The sequence below is a fragment of the Melozone crissalis genome, unplaced genomic scaffold (assembly GCF_028551555.1).
Source record: "Melozone crissalis strain CALT ecotype California unplaced genomic scaffold, PUWL_Pcris_2 ptg000019l_1, whole genome shotgun sequence".
In the NCBI taxonomy this organism is placed as follows: Eukaryota; Metazoa; Chordata; class Aves; order Passeriformes; family Passerellidae; genus Melozone; species Melozone crissalis.
In genome coordinates this window covers 7380394-7391931 of record NW_026535797.1, presented here as the reverse complement: position 1 = coordinate 7391931, position 11538 = coordinate 7380394, and the positions used below count along the sequence as shown (strand labels likewise).

Genomic DNA, 11538 nt, shown 5'->3' with positions numbered 1-11538 from the left:
TAAAAGCCAGAATTCAAATAATAATTATTAAAATAATCCAACCAGGTCGCTTTACAGGCAAATTTACACACTGTCTCTTTAAAACACAGCATGCCCAAAAGCCTTTTGGGTTTGGAATGTAGCACTGCACCAAGTATTTCACAAAGCCTCTAAATATCACAAGAAGCTTTTTTTAGAGAGAAAAAAAAAAATAAAATTCCAGCTGACTGAGACTGTTCTAGCAGGAGTGCCTCAGCTTAGCTCCCAGACCTGGAATTCCAGATAAACAACAGAGGACAGCAAACAGATTTTTATATTTTTTTGGGGATTTTTTTTTTTAACACTTTTGTCCTTTTGTAACGCAGCTACAAGACGACTGATGAGCTTAGGGACAAAGAGAGTGAGAGTGCAAGTGCCATCAGGGTGAGCTGTGTGCTTAGGTAGGAGCTGGTGGGAATGGCCAGGGAATTCTCCGCGGATATGTGACTGGTGGACACTCCCGCTGCGTTGTCCTTCCCCAGAGCGTTCTGCAAGACACAACACCTTCCTTGGTCACCAGCACAGCATTTTCATGGCAAAGCAGTTCAGTTCTACTTAATGAAATTTGTACTTTGTTTGCCCATGTCCCGCCCTCCACTGATACCTGCACATCAATCTCATAAATGGAATGATAAAAAGGGCGTTAAAACAGATGTCGCAATGACAGTATTTTGAAATTAGTTAACACCAGTACTGCACACTTCAAAAAAGAGAAGAATATTTAAAAATTCTTACTTTAGCAATGGTTCTATGTGTAAAAGCACATAGAACCTTTTTTAAGGATTTGTGTTTATCATGCCAGTTTATTTTATAACAGCAAAAGCAAGACCCCCTAGAGAAACTGCACCTTCCGTACAGTCAACAGAACTAATTTGTTTGACAAGTTATTTCTGAATAACAATAAATAAAATTTAATCCATGGGTGCAGATTATTAAGTAAGTAACCTTGCTAGGTGCAGTGGTGTTTACTATGGGATCTGCTTAAACCCGTACCATACAGGTACTGAAATATCAAATCAGCAGAGAACACTTTGAGCCCAGCTCTGAACTTCTAAGTGAGATCATTCTTTAATGCACTATGATATCCAAATACAACAAAACTGACAAGACAAGTGTGAGGTAGCCCATGATAATCCTGACAGACTCAGAATGTCTTTTCTTATAGGGAGGCGCCTGTGTTGTCAAATATCCAAGATCCACACTTACCTCATTAAGACAGAGCTCTGTATCTACAGATTCATTGGATTTTCGCTTCTTCTGTGCCTATGAAAAAATACAAATTTTATTCTCAGTACAATTTATACTTCCAGCAGCACAAAGCACTTAGATAAATTTGCATCAGTTGTCATAATCCTATAATTTTGACAACGATTTGCACGTTATTAGCAAATAAACTCCAAATGTAACTGCATGTTTTCCAATAACATTCACATTCTCATTTGAATTTAAAGCAAAATTTCCAACAGTCAACTAAGGGTACTTAGTAATTACATTGATGAGTGCCATCAGCTGCAGAGAACATGTTATCTCTTCTATGGCCCCTTAAAAATGCTGCTGGACATTCATGAGAAGAAATGAAATGTGACAGTTAATAATTACCATAATACCACAGCATATTAACAAATAATCTATGATATACTTCAGTTTTAGGAAAATATACAACACAGGAGTATTTTATCCTTAATGATTCTTGTAATTTTCCCAAATATTATGATAAAAATATAAATATTATTTTAATATGTGCCATGGTTGCCAGAGGATCTCCTCTACAAAGCTGCAAAAAGAACACTGACTCAAGCAAGAAACATTTCAGGTGACATCATCCCCACTGGAAGCAGCAGCCTGCACTCTGTCCAGCAGCAGGAGGTGTTTAATATTTCCACTCCTCAAGTGAACAAGTCTGGGCTGGGTGTGTTCTGCTTTTCTACAAGGGCAGTTCCAATCCCCAAGGTGTGGAGGTGTTCTCAATAAACAGTGCTGTGGCTGACTTGAGCACTTCAGTGATTCTCAGCATCAGTTCTTTTGTAAATTCCAGAAACAAACGAAGCACCCTTTTATAGGAGGTAACTGAGCTGAGTTAAATCAGTTCTTGTAAGAGAAGACATGGGTTTAGAAAACTCCTGACTGCACTGGGCACATCTGGTGCCTCCACCTGGAAGTTTAGTTGGACCTAAAATTATTTCCTGCAAAAAACAAAGATCTGAATCTCAGAGTGCTGCTTTCATTTTGCAGTGCAGAATCTCAGTGGTTTAGGCAGTAATGGCCTGGACTAAAGCAGATGTGAGAAAGTGCTGAGCAGTCTGATTTTATGCCCTCAAAAATTCAGTTCCACATACTGATATTTATTTCATATCTGAGAGCCACTGGTTCTGCCAATGGATACAAAACAGTCTTTGACCTAATTACTGATTTTAGAATTCAAATGAAGGAACTGAACTTCGTATTAGGAAACACATCCTGTGCTTTTGATGATACATAACACATTACAGACAACTGAAAAAGTGAAACAGCTGGGATTTAAGAGAAAGACAGCTTAGCTGTAGTAATAATACATACTGAATACATATTGATAGTTTTTGTATATATGACAAAATAATAGCTCAATTTACTAACAAACATCCTCTGTAAAATTTCCTTCTCACATACCCTCTCTACTAATTAGCACCATTAAAGTGGTTATGGGAAGAATAAATTTACCTGTCTAAGTGGAAAAAGAAATGCCTGGAAGTAAATTTACAACAAAAAGAAGCATCACAGTGAAGCCTTCATGCTGTGTTTGTAGAGGACAGGAAACTTTTTTTAAGGGCAACTGGGTATCTTTCAACTCCTAAATGCTGGCTTCGAGACAGGTAAAGAAGGATAAACTAGATTTAAATCCTGATTTTCCTATGTCCATAAGACCCATACTACCTTGAATTGGAATGTGAGGCTCCAGATAAAGCCTCTGGATCAGAGGTTCAGATCCTGAAGGTGTAGGCTGTAAGGATCACACAAGCCTCTTATTTCTCAGTTGGTCACTTATTGCTAACTTTCCTATTCCCACATGTGTTTGTTTATTTGAAACACTGCTTACACCTGCTGTGGACTGACAGCACTGTTCTAACTACAGGTCTACACCTGGTAGTTGGTCTCAACACCGAAGTCAGAATTTATATGCCTTTTGTACTGTGTTTATCAAATGAGTAAGAGAAAAACATCATTATTTTGCCTATATGCAGTAAAGTCTTCCTTTACTTCATTCAGCCTGAAAACAATAAGTGCAGCAGCTAAAATATATCTACCTTTGAGAACACTATTTTAAGGGTAAAATCAACAGCTAAAAAAAAATCACCATAAAAGCCCCTTTTCAATCATTTTGATAAACACTGTCTGGTTTTCATTTGGAAGGTGATACTTCTCTGCATCCATGTACTTATTGTAGACATTGTAACATCAACAACACTTATTCACATGCATCCTCTATTAAAATGTCCTCCTCTCTTAGCACTGAAGAGCAATTTTAATAATCAGACAGGCTTTTCCCTTATCAAAACAGAAAGGACAGTATCTTCTATTTAAAAATACAACAAAAATGCAACCTTTTATTGGGAGGAAGGCAAACAGAAAGAAAAAAACTGTCATTCTGAGGATGAGATGAGACATTATATGCCAAGTTTCAAATTGGAAGAGTACATTTTTAGTGTTGAGTTATAAACCTGTGAGGAAGGGTTATAATGGAAATACTGGCATAGGCTGCACTACTGGAATACAACAGAGCACCACTAAATCACAAATAATGGGATAAAAACCCAAACCTACATGTTGAAGAGAGTGCTTTAGTGAATGTCCTTTACTTAAAACCAAAGGGGAAAATTCTTCCTGTCCTGGGCAGAAATAGCTCTTCACCAAGCTGAATTCTTTCTTTGTGCTACAGTGAGTGAACACCTTATCAGAGATTAAAAATAAAGTCAGAGCTTAGAGGTTGTGCTGGCAGCCCTGGTGGAAATAGACCCAGACTGGGAGATGTGCATTTGAATTAAAGAGGATACCCTCTGCAGCCACATATTTACTTTCCAACATCTTCCATTATCCTAAAAAATTTAAACAAGAGAAATGAGTGTCCATCACGTACAGCTGCAGACAATTCTGGAATAATTGCACCACCAGTTAATTTGGGAATTGAGAGCTCATTATGCAAGATGCCAAAGCTTCACTGCCAATCGCATCTCAGGTACCCAGCTTGCCTACCAAGCAGGCAAGAAGGTGTTTTCAAATGTTCTGGAAGTACCTAACTCCACAGGAGTAAGGGAGCACACACAAATGGCTAAGTAGTCTGTATTCAAATTTGTATCCTTTAAAAATTTTAATATACAGCTGTTTATCTGATGATAAACAATTTTATATTAAAGTAAACCTATAGGGACTCCATCATTAAATAAAAAAACAAGCAGGGCTGGGCTTATAAAAATAATGATTTTAAAAAACAGTGAAGGAAAATCAGCTTAAAGTAAGTGGCAAACAAAGATGTATGAGTTCTTTTCTACTGAGGAAAAATAGCATTTGCTAATGACTTACTTAATGACACACTGAGCTGTGACATATCTCAGTCTGTAAAACAAAGTTACATAAATGGGCTGACACTTACTCCAGCTTTTCAGGGAATTGTAATTCATTAATGTGAGCTACTCTGGCAAAGCTGCATCCATACAGCCAACAGGCTTGACCTCACTTAAGCTTTTATGTTTTCTAAAAATGAATACCCCTCTTCCCAGAGAATCTCCTCACTGCAGCAGCGCATCTCAAGCAATAGATGGTATTTAGAGATAATTGTATTTAAGCACCTCCTGATGAGCTTCAGCATCATGTCTGCTAGTCACATATAAGCCTTGTTTTGATCTCAAAACCCTTAGCTCTCAGTATTAGAACAAAAATATTGGACTTGGTCAGGGGCTGGCAGAGTAACCAACAGCATGTCCAGGAAAAAAACCCAAATCTCATTATGAGAAGCAAAATTTTACTTCTTTCCTAGAAAGAGAGTTAAATCAGGATTAGCAAATGACCCAGTAGTTTTCTGAAAAGGGAAAGAAATATTGCTTATAGAGACACTTCTCCTTCAGAAGACTCTGTGGACCTCCATGTTTCCTTCTGGTCCTAGATGAGTTTAATTGTATGCCCCTAATTAGTCTTCTTTTGCCCTGCACCTAATAATTATCATAAGATCCTCCTAAAGCAACTCCCTGCCTTCCATCTCCCAAATCCCTCTGGGTCCGTGCTCTGCAGACACTACAACCCTGAATTTATGCCCAGAAATGCAATCTTGCAATTATGCATCCAGCTTTGCAAATCCCAGCACTGCATGGTTAATGAAAGCACTAAACACTGCAGCAGTGCCTCACCAGGAGTCACACACACGCTCAGGGCTTGTCACCCAGCAGGATTTTTATATGTTCACTACAGCATCAATTTCTGCTCCCCAAAGCAAGGAAAAGTTCTGACTGGGGATGTCTCCAAATGGAGGTGAGCTTTCATGGGAGGGAAGAGAAGGAGAGGGATGTACAGGGAGCTGAATGCATTGCTCTGAATGCAAACAGGCACAGAGCGAGCGCCCAAATTCAGAGCCCAGCCCCTTCCTTTAGCTATTTATGAGCTTTATGGAACGTATTGCTTGGACAGGGAGAAGCAACAGAAGCATCATTAGGACAGAGATGTGCTAGGTAGGCTGTTTACATAGCTAATTTTAATGAGTGAGCCCTTGTCCTCTCCTGAGATCCTGGTTAGTTATGCCAATATTAACAAGCCTTTCTGAAGAAGAGGGACAAATCTCCCAGAAAGCATCCTTCAAATGACCACACTTCTAAAGTAGCTGTAACAAATGAGTGTTTGTTCTTTTTGTTCTTCTCCTGTGTTGATTAGAGAGATTTACTATGCAACTAACTTGCTTTCCCCAACAGCAGGACACAAACAATAAGCAGAGAAATACACAGACTGTAAAAATGCAATCAGTTTAACTCTTCTGTGCTCACTAAGTGGATGGTTCATCTATCACAAGTGACAACAGTATTTTCTTATTAGCACAGGAGTACTCTGCCACACTGGAGTATAATTACTTTCAACAGGAAAGATAAGGAAAGTGTGGGTCAGAGACACAGGCCAGTGAAATAAAGCTCCAATTCAGCACAGGGTAATTCTGAAACCCATACCATCCAGCCAGAGTGCAGAGCTATTTAAGCTATAAAAACAAGCAGCTCTGCACTGTCCTATAACAAAGCAGCCAGATCTTTTCTCTGCTTTGGTTTTTTTTTTTTTTTCCCTCTCTGCTGAATCAACCCTCAAGATACAAGCTCGGGGCATGAAATTATCAGTTGTCATTCTGCATAAAAGCACTGCAGTTCTGTAATGACACTTTGTGGAGAGAAGAAAGTATCTTCTAGAAACAAGCATCATGAAGACATTACTGGCACTATGCTCCAGAGCTACACAGAAAGAAGCAAGTCACAAGATTTTCAGCTGAGACACATTAAATAAAGTAAACCAAGCATCCCCCGGTGCCCAAATATGCACTGGGAAAACACACACTGAGGGGATTTTTACAGCATTCCCCTTATCCTTCAACATTAATAAATTCTTGCTGGATTTGAGGACTTAAACATGAGAAACAAGAAACAGAGAGCAACCTTAAAGCAGGACAGTTTGTTTTCTGGCCAGGAAAGAGAAGGTGTGTAGGAATCCTCTGGAAGAGGGGCTGGAGCAAAGGTAGGTCCTTGTTGTGGTAAAGCCAGCTCTGCAGTCAGCAGGGAGGGAGAAGCACCCAGTCCCTCTGGACAGAGCCAGGTGGGCTGGGAACAGCATCTCCTGCCCAGACTGCAGAGGAACAGCATCTCAAACCAGCTCAGGTCTCACAGACACTGCAGACCCTTGGGGCTACTGACAGATGCAGATGGAAACACACACAGCAGCAGACACCAGTTCAGAAATCTAAGAAATGGGCAGAAGAGTTGATAAAGTCTGATATGGATAGAGGGAAAACTCCCTCAACTTCTTCAATTTGCAAATTGTTAGAAAATTTGATTGAAGGGGTGAGAATTGGAAGTAATCATCCCAAAATGGGCTGAAAAGAGCATGGAAGGAAGGAAAGATGACCTATATTATATTAATTATTGCTAGACCATTCCAAGATCCTTATGTTAATAAACATGAGACCTCATTAAGCTCCATCTCTCACTGCACTTATTTGGCTGGGATAACATGGCACTGAAATTGCCTAACAGCAATCTTAAAGGTTTTATAAAAAACAGATCCTATCAAAAACACCAAACTGATCAAACAGCTTACAAGGACCAGACATGGAGATCTTCAAATATTTATTTCAAGCAATTAGTTTCCCAGTGAGCACAGCACAAAATATGACACCCAGCCAAGACAACTGAGCTGACTTACCTTTCATGGCAGTACAGTAACTTGCTAACAATTTTGTTTTCGTGTTCAGTCATTCATTTAGCTGAGTAAAATGAATTTCTATAGTCCCAGATTCTTCCTTCCTATTTTTAGGGGATATTATGCAATTCTCCTAACATGGTCTTTTTATGGATTTGCTGCAAGCAAATATTTTTGCATTAAGAAAGGCAGAGGAGGGAACAGAATACTAAAAGCAGAGACTGAATAAGTTTTATTAGGTTAATATCTCAACATCTCAGGCCGCCTAGGTTGTTGGGTTTTTTCTCTAGTTATAAAACTAAACATCCATGTAATCCAAAGGTGAGTTGTTTTGGATTTTATTACTAAAATGAATTTCTCTAGTGATTCACCACAGAGATCAACCCAGTGTCGTGGACAGCAGGTACAGGCAGCATCTGGCTGCTGCACAGTGAAGAGCACCTGAAGAAAAACAGCAGGAACACAAAGCCATTGCAGTCCCAGTTAGAAGAGGGGAATTTTGAGGGAAGGTAAACTAGAGATCCCACAACACTTCTCCAGGCTGGAGCGTGTGGCCCCACGTGTCTGAATATCAGAACAAAGCTGTTCAGCTTGGCAGCAGGTGAAGCTGCTGCCTCCTGGATTAGCCATGGTGCCCTGGAGTGTGGTGGGAGCAGCCCTGAGCAGCTGCCAGCCAGGGCTACTGCAGGAGCACAGCAGCTCTGTGCTCATGAGCCTTGGAAAGAGGCACCAAACCCCTGCAGGGCTTCTGCAACACCTCCAGGAGTGCCTGGGCAGGGACTCCAGGGCAGGCAGAATTCCCTGTGGCTGCTGCTGGCTGGAGAGCTTCCCTCCCTGCAATCACACCCCAGGACAGGGGATCCAGAAAAGGGAGAATTCCCTGTGGCTGCTGCTGGCTGGAGAGCTTCCCTCCCTGCAATCACACCCCAGGACAGGGGATCCAGAAAAGGGAGAATTCCCTGTGGCTGCTGCTGGCTGGAGAGCTTCCCTCCCTGCAATCACACCCCAGGACAGGGTGCAGCCAGGACTCTGCTGAGGGAGCTTCCACAGCCAAGAGCAGAGCTGCAGGAGGGATGCTCAGCTATGGCTCAGCCTTTGAGGCTCGCAGTTGGGAGCTGTGGGAGGTGAAGGGATGGAGCAAACAAGGGAGGTGAAGGGATGGAGCAAACAAGGTCAGGCACTGCCTCTGTGCCCTGGCAGGAGCAGGGCTGCTGCTCTGGGGTTCTGCAGCTGGAAGGGAAGATCAGGCAAGCTTGCCTGAACACCAGGCTGAGCCTCAGCACGACAGGAAGCTTCCCTTCGTGCCACGCCAAGCCTGAGCAGCCAGCATTACTGCTGCTTTTCTGAGCACTGCCCTCACTCATAAATTTTAAAAGGGAAGGCAATGGAATGACCATGAGCATCTGCTTTTCGTTAAGTGCATCAAAATGTTCAGGACTTTCTGTGAACACTACGTGTGTGCACGTGTGCATTGTGAGTACTGGCATGGTTACACGGAGACCAAAAAAACACAGAAAGCCTTAAAAGGGTGAAAACACTTCAGGTAAAGAGTGACTCTTCCTGCAATTATAGAGAGGCAAAGGCTACAATGAAGTAACAGTGAAGAAGCCTTGCACAAAAAGGTAAAAGAAACCAGTTATCTGAGCACCCATCCCTCCCTGACTCAGTTTAGTTTGCACATTTCAAGCCCAACATGTGAATTCCCACAGTTGTGTGGTGGTGCACCCAAGTCCCACTAAATCACGGCATGATTCAGAGGGTAGTTCTTTTCTTTTAAAATAATCCACTCTTGAACAGCTGTGATTTGGATTAATTAGCGAATTTCGCATTTTTGGCACAATCTGCTCTCCAGAAGTGCCACTGAAATAAAAAATTAAAGCATTCACTCTCTTCTCTAAACCTGTAGCTGAATTTTGCAGGTGCACAGATGCATCCTTAGAACTGGCAGGGCTGCAATTGTAGTGAACTTGCTGCAGTACTTGTCTCAGTTTCTTTCTAATCAAGCACTGACAATACTATTTAGAATAAAAATATTTTTTTTAATTGTGGAATCAAATCTAGCAAGGCGAGTATTTTAAAAAAACTCAGGTTATGGTGTATTGTGGCTTTGATAGGCAGCTATTCCTCAAGAATTTAGCTAGAACCATACACATAAAATGAAAATTTTCACCCAAATAATTAATGTTTTAGATCTTTTTTAATATGAAATATAAGACAACTTCAAGCATAGCTGCTAGCAATGTCTATGACAACCTATTTTTATTTTCATTAGAATAAAACCCTTTAGATGTCTGCAGAAAGGTGTTCAAATTCACTACTATCATCCCTGTTTAATAATTCTGGAGGCATTTTAATTTCTAAAAAAAAAGTGAATTAGTATCATACAATTTGGATTACTAGCATTTTATTTTCTAAGACAAGCGTATTTTTCAACAGATTTAAGTCATGACTGAAAAAAAAAAAATCCAATTGGTCTCATTCACAGATCTCCATTAGCTAAGCTAGACCTTGGTTTGTCCTGTCAGCTTCCTAAATGTTATTAAAAGGCCCCTGCAAAATGGATCTTAAAACTCAATACTTGTGAAAGACTTTGATGTAGCATCCAACATTCATTCTCCCCCTGCTGAAGTGAGTGAGGGAAAGAAAAATCACCCCTTCTCAGAAATACTATCAGTGAAACCCTGACAGTAATTCTCTTTAATGGGTTATCCTACAGTGGACCATACTTTAATGGATGGTATTAGAGTGGCCTTCCTCATATCCCTGATTTACACATGAATGATGCTCTCACAAACAGCCACACTGTAATTAATGAGCTATTCAGAAAAGCACAGAAACGCCTGTAAGAGATCTCTGCAGAACCATGGCCTTATTTGAAAGGTGCCTTATTTCTACTGCCCACCACACCAATAGGAATTTCTCCACTTGCCAGGCAGTACCAACTGGAAATCAAAAGCAACTTCCTAATTTCATCTGCATATCTGGCCTGAAATTTGAAAAGTAAGAAACACGGAGGATTTTTTTCCATCGCTGAAAAAAATTTCTTACACACAAAAAAGTACAGTGAATGTTAGATGTTTAACAATTATAGCCCCACTAAAACAAAACTGTGCCTATAATGACCAGATTATGCAAATGATTACCAGATTATGAAAAATTGTATTCATGGGATATAATCCTTCTTTGTTTCATCCCATAAGTTCTTCACAGAAGGACAGAAGGCTCAAGTTTTTGTTTACATTTAATAAGCTAGAAAATAAAAACAGATGAATGCTAATAATGTCAGTAATGCACATCAACATCACTTGGGGTATATTTTGAAATGTTTCCATCCTAAACTGGAAGTAGCTTTAGAGGCTTAGTTGTGACTAGTCTGCCAACTTTTTGAAGAATTAAATTGTGGTAGACTGGATAGTTCAGGGGATTATTAATGGGACATACAGACTGAAATTCCAAGGTAGCTTGTTTAATCTAGCTCAGGTCAATACTGACAACTATTCTGTAGCAGTTTGGAAATGAGGAGGTGGTTCTGAAGCACTTCTTCTCTAAACAGGACAGGTTCAATGCACAAAAGTGGCACTAATTTGCACCTCAGGCAGTGCACCTCATTAGAGACTGGGGAATTAATGTGGTATAGGTTTATAATATCACAAAGCATGCAGGATGCTTTCCTATGCCCTTCATTTCTTTTCTGTGAGATGAGCTGCTGTGTCAAAAAGGGACAGTCCCACTCTAGCCTCAGATTTTTCTAAATTTACTGCAAACGCTACAAGGAAAATCTTGAAGGTGCCTTGTGCTACCAAATTTTAATATCCTTTTGGGGAACGCAAGAGATAGAGATTATAAGGTTTCACCTAGAAAAAAATTTTAGGAATGCTGTCTGAAGAGAATCTCAACTGATGATTGTTGGCAGCAAATATTTCCCTGAATGTATAATGGTTTTATTAATAGTTCTGGATGGAGCTAAAGTAGAAAACAGAGCAAGTGAGGGGTGGTTTTTTGTGATCTACCTACTGAGATGCATCTAATCCCTCACTAGCATCAGCTTTGTCTTCCTAGCAAGTTTCAGTGTCAATACAAGCATTAAGAAAAAGTACACCGGTGTGT

General features: G+C 40.3%; 1 protein-coding gene across 1 annotated transcript in view; it reads right to left on the bottom strand.

The window, feature by feature from the left end:
* Window positions 1–307: 307 nt before the first annotated feature.
* Window positions 308–11538, bottom strand: part of GFRA1 (GDNF family receptor alpha 1) — a 131995-nt gene continuing 120764 nt past the window's right edge. Inside the window, exons 8-9 of the mRNA XM_054277326.1 lie at window positions 1225–1281; window positions 308–506 (exon numbers count right to left, since the gene is read on the bottom strand). Coding sequence (XP_054133301.1) covers window positions 345–506; window positions 1225–1281 — 219 coding nt within the window. The 3' untranslated portion in view covers window positions 308–344. The remainder of the gene's footprint in view (window positions 507–1224; window positions 1282–11538) is intronic.